The sequence below is a fragment of the Arachis stenosperma genome, chromosome 5, assembly GCF_014773155.1.
Source record: "Arachis stenosperma cultivar V10309 chromosome 5, arast.V10309.gnm1.PFL2, whole genome shotgun sequence".
In the NCBI taxonomy this organism is placed as follows: domain Eukaryota; kingdom Viridiplantae; phylum Streptophyta; class Magnoliopsida; order Fabales; family Fabaceae; genus Arachis; species Arachis stenosperma.
The window spans coordinates 60,200,824-60,217,534 of record NC_080381.1 but is presented as its reverse complement, the minus strand read 5'-3'; the positions used below and the strand labels follow the sequence as shown (position 1 = coordinate 60,217,534).

General features: G+C 35.3%; 1 protein-coding gene across 1 annotated transcript; it reads left to right on the top strand.

Moving 5' to 3' along the window:
• Window positions 1-12,724: 12,724 nt before the first annotated feature.
• LOC130980832 (uncharacterized) lies at window positions 12,725-16,039 on the top strand. The gene is made up of 5 exons (XM_057904472.1): window positions 12,725-13,079; window positions 15,315-15,363; window positions 15,456-15,630; window positions 15,735-15,827; window positions 15,917-16,039. Exons 1-5 carry the CDS (start codon window positions 12,725-12,727, stop codon window positions 16,037-16,039), a joined length of 795 nt encoding a protein of 264 aa, XP_057760455.1.
• The last annotated feature ends 672 nt before the right edge of the window (window positions 16,040-16,711 follow it).

Sequence of the window (16,711 nt, the reverse complement as noted above, 5' to 3'; positions counted from 1 at the left end):
TGTAGCCTCTCTGTTCTATCAGCTAAATGCAATCATCTTCTGCTCCCGAAGTGTCCAGATGTCGAAGTTTTTCCTTCCTCTAGCTGCTCTACTTCATGAAGAAAATAATCTTAATTTGGCTAAGCTTCTTCTAGGGCATGTTTTCAAAGAACTTGGCCAGTTCGTAAATTTTCTTCAAAATAATTATTTGATTAGTATAGGTTGCCCTCTCTGGCTTCTCCAACTATGGCTTAATGCCATTTTTGAAAAATTTATGACAGCCTGGAGGTGATGCTATCGATAAACAGCACATCGAAGGCTTCCGATTGGCTGATTTCAAGCCATATTTGCCATAAACACAATCGGATGAAGACCGATTTTGGGCTGTTTTTTCTCTCTTCCAATCTTGCAAAGATTTTTACAATGAAACCTTAATTTCACCCCATTTTTGCATCAAAATTATGGTCCTGCGTGGCTTGAGCATTTGCTCTTTCTAAATGAAGCTGCAGAAAATGAACTTGCTAATCGAAGTTAGGCGAATTTGTTGGCTGTTTAAGTAATTCCTACTGGGCTACCCCAACACAAAAAAGAATGATTCAAAGTGATGTTGTACGCCCTTCATTTCACAGCCAGGCTACTAGGCTTCTCACAAGCCACCCCAACTCCACTCCCTCGAAACAATAAACCATTTTTCCACATCACTCTGACTTCACAAAGAGAACTTGATGTCTGCCTCTTAAAAAAGCAACAACAGAGAGAGAGAGAGAGAGTTTCAATTACCTCGTTTATGATCGAAGCTCATATATCACTAAACCTTGTTTTGAATGGTGGACTGCTTACTACTCTAGGTACAGTCATACTTAAGAGGAAATCAAGTGTTCTGTTGTTCGAGCAGTCCTTGTTGTTGAGGGTTCTCCTAAAAGACCACAAAAAGAAAAGCTGATAGCACAACCACCTCACGACAACCGCAATGAAAAGTCTAAGGACTTCAACAAGAACTTCCAGAAGGGTAACTACTCTCTATCTATACACATGCACTTCGAACTGAAATATTTTGAAAATCACATTTACTTAACAAATTTTAATTTCAATCTTTTATCAGTTACAGTTGTAACCGTTGAATGAAAGCTCCTCTGAGGATAGTGAACCATCCATTCAAAATATACTTACTACATCCTCACAATCAGAGGATATAATCGATTCAGATTTAGGCCTTCAGCTAGTTTGAATGACAAGACCTATTCTGGTAACATTATATCTTTTTACATATATTCCACTTAAGTTATAATAAATATTAACTTATACCTATGCACCTTTCATGTCGGCCCACTACTGCTGCTCAATTAATCACCTCACCTGTGGCACCTAATCAGCCACCTCAACAACAACAACATGACCAAGGACAAACTACCTTTCACTCCTCAATCCAGGTTATAGGATCTGTTCACCCTCTTCGGATCACGTTTCCACCTCCCACTGGGACACATGTGGTTGATTTAATGACAGAGCATACCCAACACTCGCCAACGCGAACTTTGAGCACTAGTCATACCTCTCCAGCCAACCAGGCTGCACTTTCTACTGAATACAAAGTAGCTCCTGACTCCGATTCTCCTTCTCGAGTCGCTAAGACTACCGCCTCAAACTCTCCATCTAGAGTTCTAGAGAGTCTTTCTTCTCCTCAAAGAACTTTCAGTCCTCCCCAGCTTATTGAACATCAAACACCTCTTGGTTAAGGATTTGAAAACTTAGGTGTCTCTACTGAACCTACAAGTGCCACTTTGGCCAACCTAGTCTCCATCTTAAATCAAGCTATCTAAGAAGACAAAGTACCCATTTTTGCCCTTATACTCGTTGGTCCTTCTATATCTGGTCCTCCATCCAAGCTAAATGTTAACACTCGAGAACAACTTCTATCACTCCTCAAACTCTTGTACCATTCACCTATGGACTGAATTAATGATACAAACCTCAACAAGCTTTTAACCGATCTTTTGAACTCTGATTTTGAACTTTTGGCTTCTAACCCACACTTTGCGACAGTCCATCAGTTCAAGAAAATTGCCAATAAGAGCGTAATTACCCAAGAAAAACTCCAAGAAGTTAAAAATGAAGAGGCTAAAATCAAAACTGAAGCAGAAAGCTATACTGCAGCCCTTCAACCAATCAAAGCTTCTCGTGCAGAATTCGATTAGAGAATCTTTCAGGCTATTTCTGTTCAATCCCACTATGACAAGAAAGAGAGAAAACTTAAAGCAAAATTGGCTCAGATCAATGAAAAACTCGCCAAAATTCGGAAAAGAATAGCTGATATAGCTACGCCTCTAGCTACTGCCCAGCAAGAGCAACACCAACTTATTCAAGAAATCGTTTCTATTGAGACCAAAGAAGAAGAATGTGAGAAATAACTTAACAACGCTCAATATGAAAAATTCAAGCATGCTAAGGCACTTTCAGTTCTGGACAATGATAGGGTAAAGTTACGCTTAGACTTGGCAAAACTTATGGCACCTTACATCTCTTCTCCTTAGATTTTAGTATTTGTAATAGTTTCCCTTCCTTTTAGACTTATGCATTTTGATTTTGATTCCACAAACAATGATATTGCTTTAAGTACTTTCCGTTAATAGAGTTAATTATATTTCTCGATTCGGTATCCTTGATCTTGTATGCATTTTTCGAATATAATCCTATCACTTGGAAAGGACCTTCCCAAGTAGGAGACCATTTGCCAAGAAATCTCGATTTCTTTTCCATTGGCAAAATAACTTTTAAAACCAACTCACCTATACTGAAACACTGTTCTCTTATTCGATGATTACAATTTTGAGCAATACTTTCTTTTTGTCGAATCATATTCTTAAGTGCTAATATTCGTTGTGAGTCTAATTCATTCAACTCATCAAACATTGCACTCCAGTAACCATCGATTGGCAAATCATTCTGTTTTGATACCCTCAAAGTATTTGGTGACCGGAATTCATACCCCACAAAATTTTTTATTATGAATCCGTTCTTTGGCAAGCGCACCAAAATTATCGTTAAGTAATAACCTATAGTGGAGTGGGATCGTATCCACAGAGTTGGTAGAATTGAGCAATGTTAATCAATTGGTGAATTAGTCAAGCTAAGCAGTATAGAGTATGATTGCAGAATTATAAATGAGCAGGAAAGTAAATGGCTCAAAGGTAAAAAGATGAAATAAATTGCATAAAAGGAAATGGCGAGAATGTAAAGTGTAGAAACATAAATTACTGAATTGTAAATGGGAATGGGAATGGGGATTAACAGAATAGGGGAATTCATTGAGATTGTGAGATATTGTTCTCTTTGGATTAAATCTAGCTCATCTCATATTCAATCATGCAACTCATTGACCTCTTGGCAATCATGATTGATTGAGCCCTAATCCCTTGGTGACTCAATCTCTCAAATCTTGATAATCAGCCAATTCCTTGGTCTAATTGCTTATGAAGAGAGATATGCTTGGTCCCTGATTATACCACACATCATCATAGGTCCAAGTAGAGGGTGGATTATATGTCACCATATCCAATCACCAAAGCCCAGATTCTACTCAAGTGTGAGAAGGGATTTCAAGCATGGTTTCATGTTTACTTTTCCAAGGCTCCCATGAAACCCATTTTGCATTCAACCTCTTTCCCAAGATAATTGAACACTAGTGTTAAAATGAAATTCCTTCTAGCAAATCAAAGAGAAGATGAAGAGAAGAAGAAATTTACCATCATTAATCCATCAAGTACAACAGAGCTCCCTCTCTCAATGAGAGGGAAGTTAGCTACTCAGAGCTCAAGGAAAAGTACAAGAGATGGAAGAAGATGAAAAGTAAATCTAATTATGCTTTCAACAAAAGCTACTCCAATAATAACTCCACAACCAACAACCCCTCTTTCAGGGGTTATTTATACTACTCCTACTACTTGAATTAAGAAAATACAAAAAGAAAAGAAAATTACAATTGGAAAGAAGACTCAATAAACGTGACCTCCAGTGGCTGGCGTGTGACTGGCGCGTCAGTGGCGTGCCACACCCAGCTCCAATTCACGCTTGGCGTGCCACGCCCAGCTCTCAAGTGGCATGCCCCTTTGTGTTGATGTCCCTGGCGTGCCAGGCCTTCGATCCCAAATGGCACGCACTACCACAAATATGGCCTTTAGCAACACCAAATTTTGCACGCCTTAAAACGGTTCTCTTAGATAGTTTTAGACAATGGTTTTTTGTAGTGTTACTGTTGAATTCAATTTTTCATTATTTTATAGCAACAAATTAAAACTGTTCCCTTTGACTATTTTAAAGAACGATTTTATAACCATTACAATGATTTATTTTTAGCGAACGGTTTTTTTTCGTTGTTTAAAGTATTGTACATTAGAAACACATTAAAACCGTTGCCGAAATGCTACACTTTAAAATTGTTCTGTTGGATGGTCTTAGACAACAGTTTTTACAATGTTGCTGTTGAAGTTTATTTTTTCATTACGCTATAGTAACAAAATAAAACCGTTCTCTTTGACTATTTTAAAGAACGGTTTTACATCCATTACAACAGTTATTTATGAAACAACCATTATCTAATACTATTTAAATAATTATACAAATTAAATAATACCAATAAAAATAATTTTAGATAATTATATAAATTTAAACTATTTTTTCTATAAATACTGAATTTATAAAATACTTAAAACCTATTGTTATAAATAAATAACAAATATTATTTTTAAAAAAATAAAATTAAAATAAAATTATAATAAATATTATATATTATTATTATTATAAACATATAAAAAATATTATATTTTGAAAACATAAAGTTAAAATAAATTTATAATAAATATTAGAGTATATACCCATTTTGGTCCTCAAAGAAATTTGGACTAGACACTTTAGTCCCCAACTAAAATTAATTATATGATTGGTCCTTAACAATTAATTCCGTCAGTCACTTAGGTCCTTAGCTCCGTCAACTCTAACGGAAGACAAAATGGTCCCTAACAACTCTAACAGGGGACAAAATGATCCTTGACAACTCTAAAAAGGGACCAAATGATCCATGAACCCTTTATTTGAAAACAACACTATTCTTCCCCAATTTTTATCATATCTCGCATAACTCTAATATTCATACTCACCTTCTTCACATTCACAGTCTTTTTTTCCATCTTCCTCTTTAGCTTCAAGATTAAGCTATGGTGTAATTGTCACACGTGTCGCACCTACCTCAACATGTCATATACCACACACTTCCTAAATCTCTGTGACTGATACATCTGCCTCCTCTGCACTTCATCCACCAGAAGCATCCACTTACACATCCTCGATAACATCACCTCCAACCCCGACAATGTCCACAATATTCTCAAGATCAAGTTCCACAACTACTCCAAGGGCACACATTTCTCTACTCTCTGGCAAGCAATATAAATTGTTGGACATTAGGACATCATGAGAAAATTCTCCTTCGACATCATATGCAAATTTTCATTTGAAATAGATACCAAGTGCTTCATTCCTTCTTTCCCAAATTCCAAGTTGGCAGACAACTTTGACCTTACATCCAAGCTATCAGTACAACAAGCAATGTCACCGTTGCCGCTCATATGAAAATTAAGGTGATTATTGAACATTGGTTCGGAAAAAAAGCTGAAGGAAGTGATTGGAGTGGTGGACAATATGGTCATGGAGATGATAGGGTAGAGGAGGAGGGAGATGGCAACGACGATGACAGATCTTAACAAATCAGACTTGCTATCTAGATTCATAGGATCCATCGAAGACGACAAGTAGTTGAGATATATAGTTATTAGTTTTCTGAGTATGAATTGGTTGAGAACAAGTTGAGGATTTTTTTCTTGTGAACATTAAAGTTATAGAGTATGCATTGTGTAGTTTGAAGTTACACTATTATACTGTTAGTATTATACGAGATATGATGGAAATTGGGAAAGAATAGTGTCATTTTCAAACAAAAGAAATCAGGGATAATTTTGTCCCCTGTTAGAGTTGTCAGGAACTATTTTGTCCTCCGTTAGAGTTGACAGAGTAAAGGACTTAAGTGACTGACGGAATTAATTGTTAGGGACCAATCGAGTAATTAATTTTAGTTGGGGACTGTTAATACCTTGGGTCGAGCTCTCCGACCCGGGATGTTCTACAGACAAAGCGACCGACCTCTTCAGGTCAGGACGACCCGACCTCTTCTCAAAGAGCTCGGCCAAGTCACAGGAAAGCCCAATAAAGGGCCCAAACAGAGGAACACGTCCCGAATCCAAGGGCAGCCCAAGCCCGTAGAGATAAAGGCAGTTCCCTTGAAGATAAGATGACCTCACTCAAAAGATAAAAGATAAAGATAAGATAACTAACTTATCTTATCTAAGAAGGTCACTCTACACTATTATAAATACGCTGGAGCACCCAAGTATAACGCATACTCTGATTCTACTCAATACCTGCTTAATACCCTTGCTAACTTAAGCATCGGAGTCCCTTGCAAGTACCCCCCACCCTCCGGGGACGAAAGAATCAGTATCACCATGAAGCTCAACAAATCAGATACAACCGTTCCGACCAGCGCAGAAGATCTCGTCCGAGATCGACCTACAGTTTCAGGTAACCCTCGGAACAGGAACTAAAATGTCTGGTCTGAAATTCTTTGAGGACCAAAATGGGTATATACTCTAAATATTATTTATTTTTATTATAAATATATAAAAAATATTAATATAAAAAAATAAAATTAAAACAATTTTAGAATAAATAAATAAATATATTAAAACAATTTGTCACTAAAGAAGGCCCTTCAGTAGAATCAGAGACGCGTGCTTTTCCTCTTTTCTTCGAAACCAAAAGGCGAAGAACAATGCTCTTCCTCCTTCCACCGTACCATCAACCCTAACCCACGCCTTCAGAATCTGAGATCGAACCGCAGCTCATCAGGAAGCCCAAAATCGCACCATCATCGCAAGTCACCTGGAAGCCTTAAATCGCAACTCACCATCGTCGCACATCATCGTCGCTGCGTCCTTCTCGAAATCGTCGCGACCTCCTCCTTCCCGACGTCGCTGAGTCTCTCCTCTCTGCGGCATCACTGACTCTCTCCTCTCAGTGGTGTCGCTGCTTATCCCCTCTCCGTGGCTTCAGTGCTTCTCCGTTCTCTGCGGTGCCCTTGCGTCTTCTACTTCGCTGCTTCTCCCCTGTTCTACTTTGCTGGTTTTGCTTCACTGGGTTATGCTTCGCTGCTGCTGCTTCACTGCATCGGCGGTTTGTGGGTTGTCATCTGTGGTAAGTGTTTTTCTTATCTGATTTGCTATTGATTAGTTAGGGCTTGATTGGCTATTGGAACTTGGGTATTTTTGTCGGATTTAAGAAGAACAAAGAAAAGTAGTAATGTTTGTGAACTGTGAACTGCATAATTTGGACTGCATAATTGTGAACTGTGAACTGCATAATTTGGACTGCATAATATTCTGGTATATCCCATTTATTAAAGTTATAGCTATTCCTTTGCATAGTTTAGTTAAAACTCAACAAGCTAGCACTGTGTAAGCACTTATTTTACATTAGCTTTTAAAAATTCATATGCAGGTGTGGGGATAACACTCATTTAAAAAAAGGTACACAAATAGCAGACCTATTTTTTTATCGCACTTGATGATTTTCATAATAATTCAAATAAGTTAATAAGTTAATTCAATGAAACTAGCAATCTCCCATTCCCTTTGGAATATTCTAAATTTGTCTTATACACATGTATCATATGATAATAATAATTCATTAATAATTTATAAGTGAAGAATATAGTATGAAAATAAAGTTCTTTCCTTTGTTGGGGAAATGTAAACAAAGATTAAACAATGGGGGCATAAGTTTATGGAAACAGTGGGTTCTTATAAGAGGAATTATAAATATAAATGTGAAGAAAGCGAAGAAGAAAATGCAATGGGTGATGAATGTGTTGCTTTGCACAGTTGAGCAATTAAACAGGATTTACAACATAGCAATGAGTCATTTTCCTCTATTGAGTCTTTAATTAGAACTGTCTTTTCTTGATTTGGTAATTATCCTTTTGCCCGCTTTTGTAAAATATTTTATTTCTTCCTTTAACTTACTCACTTTTTAGTTCTTCCTCTTGTCTAAAAATCGGTGGAGGAATCTATTAAACAAACTGCTTAAATTCACATACATTTTATGAGATAAATTTTAAAGCTTTTACCACAGATGTTAATCAATTAATTCAGTCAATAGAAAATTTTTAATATAAGAGAATATTTTTTTAGAACACTACTAGATTATTGGTCCCACATTTAAAGCAGTTTGGCCTTTGGTACAAGTCCACTATTGTTGTGTTATGATCTTAGCTATGGTTTTTGATATAATTTTTTAACCCAATTTTGGCTAGTTGGGTATTATTTGGTTTATCAGTTATATATCACTTTTGAAAATAAAATTTCTAAAAACTAGTTTTAAAAGTGAATTTTTTGTGAAAAAAGCTGGTTATGAATTACTTCTATTTTTATTCTTTGTTGCTGTTTTAGTTTGTCTCTTTAAAACCAGAAAAAGGGAATTAAATAGCAGGTCTCTCTGTAGTTGCGACTACCTTAGACATTGAGCTACACTACAGGTAAATCATTTAATATATTATATTTTTAAATTTGTTAGAACATTTAATTGTTAAGACTATTTACTGATTATTTGATTGCTTAAGCTTCTTTGCATAGTTTGTTAGATACAAATTGTTAGTCTCATGATTGGTTGAGATGTTCTCTTTCGAACATGTATGGTTGACTTCTAGAAATTCTTTAGAAGCAATAAGCTCTTAATTAGAAAAAATCACTTATAGTTAGTCTAAAACATATGTTCGTGTTCTTTTATTTTAGTTGACAAAGTAATGGACAAAGGGTGGACTAGTTTACCAAGACATACTGAGGGTTACCAACATGGTGTTAATTCATTTTTAGATTTTGCCTTTTCTAAAGGTAGACCACAAGGACAAGAAATTTTTTGTCCTTGTTCTATATGTAATAACTTTAGTTGGGGGCGAAGGGATGAAGTTTATGATCATTTAATAAGTAAGGGATTTCAAAATGGTTACATTGTGTGGGTTCATCACGGCGAAAGGATAAGTCACATAGATAGTGAATCCGATGAGAGTGAAGTCCATGAAGAATTTGTCGACGACATTCATGGGCTGCTAAACGAGACGTTTCGGCATGTGCTTGAAGGAGATAAAGATGGTGATGGGCCAAACGAAGATGCAAAAAGTTTTATAACTTGCTTGAAGAAGGAAAACAAGAGTTATATCCTAGCTGTAAAAAATTTTTGACATTATAATTTGTTATCCAATTGTATTTGTTGAAGACTCTTAATGGTTGGAGCAACGCATCCTTTACTACTCTACTTGAATTACTGAAAGAAACGATTCATCATTTGAATATTTCTGATTCTTTCAATAAAATCAAGGCCATGGTAAAAGATTTAGGACTTGGTTATAATAAAATTCATGCTTGTCACAGCGATTGTGTTCTACTCCAGGATACATATGAAGATGATGAATTTTGTCCAATGTGTGGAGCTTCCAGGTACATAGAAAATGTTGAGGTAGATATAGAAGTTGATAAGTTGAAGAAAAAACCTGTGCCTACGAAGGTTTTGAGGCATTTTCCCTTGATTCCAAGGCTTAAGAAGCTGTTTCTGTGTTCCAAAACAGTTGAATAATTAAGGTGGCACGATGAACATCGTTCAAAGGATGGAAAGTTAAGACACCCAGCTGATGGCCAATCATGGAAAGACTTTGAGAGGCTTCATCCCGAATTTGCTAAAGAATCTCGTAACATAAGATTAGGGCTAGCTAGCGATGGATTTAATCCATTTAGAACCATGAGCATCTCCATAGTACATGGCCGGTAGTTTTGGTCGCATACAATCTTCTTCCATGGTGTTGCATGAAACCAGAGTATGTCATGATGTACTTGCTCATTCTTGGACCATGTTCGCCTGGAAAAAAGAATTGATGTGTATCTTCAGCCATTAATTGAAGAGTTGAAGGTTTTATGAGAAGTTGGAGTGGAAACATATGATGCTTCAAAGAATCAAACTTTTCAACTACATGCAGCATTTTTATGGACCATAAGTGACTTTCCAGCTTATGCTATGTTATCCGGTTGGAGTACAAAGGAAAAGTTAGCATGTCCTTGCTATAATTATGACACCTCCTCTTGTTATTTAAAACATAGCCGGAAGATGTGCTACATGAATCACCGTAAATTTTTTGCTATAGATCATTCATATAGGATGGACAAAAGATCTTTCAATGGCGATGTTGAATTGAGGTCTTCACCAGCTTTATTAGATGGGAAACAAATTTTTGAAGATTTGAATGATTTTGACAATGTATTTGGAAAGAAGCAAAAAAATAAAATTGATGGTCCATGGAAGAAAAGGTCCATTTTCTTTGAGTTGCCATATTGGAAGCAAAATACATTGCACCATTGTCTTGATGTTATGCACATCGAGAAAAACATATGTGATAACATAATTGGAACTTTATTAGACATTCCAGGAAAGTCCAAAGATCATGCAAATGATCGTTATGATCTCAAAGATATGGGCATAAGAAAAAAACTTCAACCAAAGGAGACAGATGGTGGCAAGAAAGCAAAAATTGCTAAGGCTTGTTTTAACCTTACTAATCAAGAAAAAACCCTTTTTTGTGATATTTTGAAGTCAGTAAAATTGCCATCTAGTAGTGCCTCAAATATTTCTCGATGTGTTCATGTTGCTGAAAAAAAGAAATCAGGCTACAAAAGTCATGATGCTCATTTTATGTTGCATTATTTGTTGCACAATGCAAAATCAAGTAGCTGGCCCTTTAATTTATCTAGTTTCATTCTTTCGTTCCTTGTGCCAAAAAGTTGCTGAAAATGATACAATAGATCATTTGGAAGTAAATATTAGAGAAATTTTGTGCCAATTAGAAAGAATATTTCCTCCTAGTTTCCTTAATATAATGGTACATTTGCCTATTCATCTGGTAAACGAGTTGAGGTTGGGTGGAAAAGTTCAATTTAGGTGGATGTACCCTATTGAGAGATATCTGTGTAGGTTAAAGTCCTACACTCGCAATAAGAGCCACCTTGAAGGTTCAATTGCTGAAGGATATTTAGCCGAGGAATGCTTGACATTTTGCTCAAGGTATTTAAGTCCTGATGTGGATACAAGGCTGAGTAGGAGGACACAAAATTATGATAATTGCAGTGAAGCTGACTTATGTCATGATAGCTATTTTGCATGCTTGGGGCGGCCAATTAGTGGAATGAAGAAAGGGCAACATTTTTCCCTAGATACCAACTTAAAAGTACAAGCTCATCGGTACATCTTATTCAATTGTGATAAAGTTAAAGACTACATTAGGTATTTTTCTTATATATTTTTCAATTACCAATTCTTTATTAGCAAATTTAACTTACTCACTTTTTACTTACTTTAGAGAGTATGAGGAACATGTCAACAATCAAACTAAAGGTAGAAAATGGAAGAAGGCAAAACCTCTAAGCCATGATTTTAGTGAATGGTTCAAAGAGCGTGCTTCTCATGAAGATGTTCCGAAACAACTTAAAGATTTGTCTAGAGGCCATAGCACAATTGCAAAATGATTTTCTAGTTATGTAATCAATGGCTACAAATTTCAAACTAGAGAACATGATGCAAGCCACACAACTCAAAATAGTGGTGTGACTTTGGTGTGCGAAACACCAAGCTTTGCTAGTGCCAAGGACAACAACCTAATGACAAAAGCCGAACATATTTTGGTGCAAAAAATGACATAATTGAGTTAGACTATGATGCATGTTTCAAATTTGTTCTCTTCAATTGTGATTGGTTTGAAGCTGAAGAAGAGAATTTTGGTCTAACTTTAGTTCATTTTAGTAAAAGATGTTCTCGGGATGATCCTTTTGTATTAGCTTCACAAGTCCACCGATGCTTTTATATTCAAGACCCTTTTAACAAAGACAAGCATTATGTCATGGACACAATGCCAAGGGATTTATTCAATATGTATTATGGGTATGATGTTGAAGCTGAAGAGTCTAATCAGAAGGACCCCTTTGATCAAGCGAATAATTTGTTTGTACCAAAGGATAATTGTGAAGTTCAATGGACTAGAGAAGACATGCCAAATAAATCATTGAGAAACCTTCACTTATTCTACAACAAGCTGAATATGATGATGATTATGATCTTTAAAGAGATTTTTCTTCTCAAAATAGAATAATTTTTTTTTACTTTTATTTTTGGTGTAATTGTTTATGAACATGTGCATTTCTTATAGATTCTTGGTTCTTTTAATATGTGATTTGGTTTTTTACTATTATGTTAATAGATTTTTTTACGATGTATACTAATCTCATTATTTTATTTCCTTTTTCAGAAAATGTTCAAAAAATTCATTGACCATTAGATAGAATCAAAGTCAAGTGCTGAATTGTGTGCAAAATTCTTCAAAAATATGGAAGTTAAGCGAGAAAATATGTCTTCTGGTCAGCAGCAACATTAACGACCACCACCACTTAAGAGGATAAAAACCCTTAGTGATAGGGAAAGGGAGCAGAAGTTGGGAAAAAATGGTGTCCAAGCAAATGATAAGCAGAATTTTGTAGAAAAGCCAAAAGTTGCAAAAGAAAAAGGGCAGAATTTGAAGAAAAATAAAGTACAGATGGAAGTAAGTATGACTCATTCACAAGGATCAACATGTAGGCAAGAAAAAGAACTTCCTTCTAAATCTATTGCTATGGCTCACAAGAATACTACAGAAATAGATTCTAGAATGAGTCAAGATTTGAAGAGAAAAGAGACCACAATTGAAGATGATATTGAAGAGTTTGGCAGCTTGCAAGAAAGACCAATTAAGAAGGGAAAAACATGTCAATTTGCTTCAATGCCGATTGATACATTTCTTAAACTTAACAATCAACCTGATGGTCAAGAGCAATTGGATGAGAATGAAGGAGATATTATAGAGGAGCAGGACAAGGATTATATTAATCCAACTGTGGCTGAGAACATAGACAATACTTTGAAAGGTAAACTTTTTGCAGGTTCTCAATTTTTGTTCCTATTTACATTTTCTTAGTTTAATTAGTTCATGCAGTTTTTGTTAAATTAGTCAGTTTAGTTATGCATGCTTAGTGTATTATAGGTGGTTAGGAAGTTATATCTGATTTGTAGTGGATTTAGGTTGAACTTTTTGGTTGCTGCTAATGCCTGGAATGAACGGTTTCAAATTGTAGCATGTTGTTTTATCCTTGTTCATGGCTGATTTCATGCCTTATTTTGATTGAGCAATGATGATGATGGCCTTATTATGCTAATTTTTATATTGGTGATGATTGCCATTTTTGCTTACTACTGTTTGATTTTAGTGTTGATTAGTGCTGATTTGATTTTAGTGAGTTCATATGGGTTGATTTTGTTGTTTGTTTAAATTCGGAAATGTCATATTTACTGCCAGAATGCTGCTGAAATTTCTAAAAATTTGTGTTAATTGAATTCCAATTTGTGAATCGAATTTGGTAATTTGTTACTTTAGTTTTGATTCATGACCAAATTCAACTCAAGAGGTTACTTTAATTTGTTATTTTTGTTTTCAATTAAATATCTTATAAATTAAGTCAATAAGAGGGATGGTATATAATTAGTATCTTTGTATAGAGACAACAGTGAAGAAAACACCTCCTTCTTTCCCGTTCTCCTCTTTTCTTCTTCTTCAATTTTTGCCCTCCCCTGTCTTCGCAAACAGAACAAAAACACCACGGTTCCCCTATTTTTGCGCTCATCCTCCACCGTGTGCCACTAGTAGCTGCCTCTGGCTTGACACTGCTCTGCCTGCATTTTCCATCCCCTTGCCATTTTCTATTTCTGCTTCTTCTGCAGGTTTTTAATTTTTTCCCTGGTTACATTTTCTTAGTTTAATTAGTTTGTTCAGTTTTTGTTAAATTAGTCAGTTTAGTTATGCATGCTTAGTGGATTATAGGTGGTTAGGAAGTTATATTTGATTTGTAGTGGATTTAGGTTGAACTTTTTGGTTACTGCTGATGCCTGGCATGAACGGTTTCAAATTGTAGAGTGCTATTTTATCTTTGTTAATCGTTGATTTCATGCCTTGTTTTGATTGAGCAATGATGATGATGACCTTATTTTGCTAATTTTTATATTGGTGCTTATTGCCATTTTCGCTTGCTGCCGTTTGATTTTAGTGCTGATTAGTGCTGATGACTTTAGTGAGTTCATATGGGTTGATATTGCTGTTTGTTTAAATTCAAAAATGTCATATTTACTACCAAAATGATGCCAAATTTTCTCAAAATTTGTGTTAATTGAATTCTAATTTGTGAATCGAATTTGGTAATTTGTTACTTTAGTCTTGTTTTGTTACCAAATTCAACTCAAGAGGTTACTTTAATTTGTTCTTTTTGTTTTCAGTTAAATATCTTATAAATTAAGTCAATAAGAGGGATGGTATATAATTAGTATCTTTGTATAGAGACAACAGTGAAGAAAACACCTCCTTCTTTCCCTTTCTCCTCTTTTCTTCTTCTTCCATTTTTGCCCTCCCCTGTCTTCACAACCAGAACAAAAACGGCATTGTTCCCCTGTTTCTGCGCTCATCCTCCACCGTGCGCCACCAGTAGCCGCCTCTAGGTTGACACTGCTCTGCCTCCATTCTACCTCCCCTTGCCATTTTCTGTTTCTGCTTCTTCTGCAGGTTCTCAATTTTTTTCCCTAGATACATTTTCTTAGTTTAATTAATTTGTTCAGTTTTTGTTAAATTAGTCAGTTTAGTTATGCATGCTTAGTGGATTATAGGTGGTTAGGAAGTTATATATGATTTGTAGTGGATTTAGGTTGAACTTTTTGGTTGCTGCTAACGCCTGGAATAAACGGTTTCAAATTGTAGAGTGCTATTTTATCCTTGTTAATGGCTGATTTCATGCCTTGTTTTGATTGAGCAAAGATGATGATGGCTTTATTATGCTAATTTTTATATTGGTGCTGATTGCCCTTTTTGAATGGTATATAATTAAGTCAATAAGAGGGATGGTATATAATTAGTATCTTTGTATAGAGACAACAGTGAAGAAAACACGAGGACCTACACAATGCTTGAGGATTCAAGCAAGACAGTTGGAAGATAGAGAAGAAATTACTCTAGATAGTGAAGGAGAGGCAATTAGTCCTACTGATGAAGCTGTAAACAACTTGAGCAAATTTTTGGGCATAGTGGCAAGGAATTCAGATTTTTGTCCATTAATTTACAGAAATTAGAAAAGGATTAAAGATAAAGAAGCCATTTGGGAATATGTTCAAGTGAGAACTTTAGTCTTGTTTCTTTTAGAAAGTATCTGGAAATGTACACATGTATTTTATTCTTACTAGCAAATAATATTTCTGTTTTATAGGCTAATGGTCCTTGCTCGTATCAATGACAACTGGAGAAGGTATAAGACTATAATAAAGCAAACTCATTTTCTGCCATACAAATGTGTTAATGAGATGCTGAAAAATCATCTTAAGACCGTACCTGAGAGTCATTTTCGTAAATTAATTGCTTATTGGAGAATTGAGAAAGTTAAGGTAAGACATGTGAAACTTAGTGTAATTGTTTATGCAATTATATTATATACACATATGGGTGAAGTTTGATGATTTGTTGATAATACTTGTCTCTTGTTATGTAGAAAATGTCTGCGCAGAATAAGAAAAATAGGGCACAACAGAAATTTAGGCATCGAAAGGGACCAATAAATTTTGCAAGAATACGTGCAAGATTGGTACAATTTTTAATTCTTTGTGAATTTGTATGTGTATGTGTGGTGTTGCTTTTAACTCTATATAAATGCTATTTGAATTGGACTTATAGGCTCCTTCTAAGGAAAATAATGAACCACTTACTCAAGCAGAAATATTTGTTGAGACTCGCCAAAGCACAAAGGGAAAATCATTGGATGAAGACACTCTGGATGTTAATGGAAGTATTAATTAAGAGTTAATTTGGTTAAAATAGGTTATGGATTTCTTGTGTCTTGGCAATTTGTCCATCACGTGTGGTTACTTTTATGCTTGCGTTGAGTTAAAGAATCTTGACATTATTTTTAATCTCTATTATTCGTTTCGATGTTGTCAAATGATATATGCCTTTAGTCCAATTGTGTATTTACTCTTATTTTATTACTATTATTTTTCTTCACATTAATATAGGCACATTTGCAAGTTGAGAATAAAAAGTCTAAAGAATAAGCAATTAGAGTTTTCCAATCCATATTTGGGAAAGAGAAGGCAGGGAGAGTGCGATATCACGGAAGAGTTACCACACCAACTTTGTTGAAGAAAAATGAGGAAATTGCCACCCTTAAGCAGTAACATGCAACTGAGAAAGCAACATTAGAGAATAAGGTTGATGTGATGCACAAAGAAGTAGATAAACTAAAATCGCTTGTTAAGATGATTGATGAGCGGATAATTTATACGCATTTTGGCATTGTTTTTAGATAGTTTTTAGTAGGATCTAGCTACTTTTAGGGATGTTTTCATTAGTTTTTATGCTAAATTCATATTTCTGGACTTTACTATGAGTTTGTGTGTTTTTCTGTGATTTCAGGTATTTTCTGGCAGAAATTGAGGGACTTGAGCAAAACTCTGATAAAAGGCTGACAAA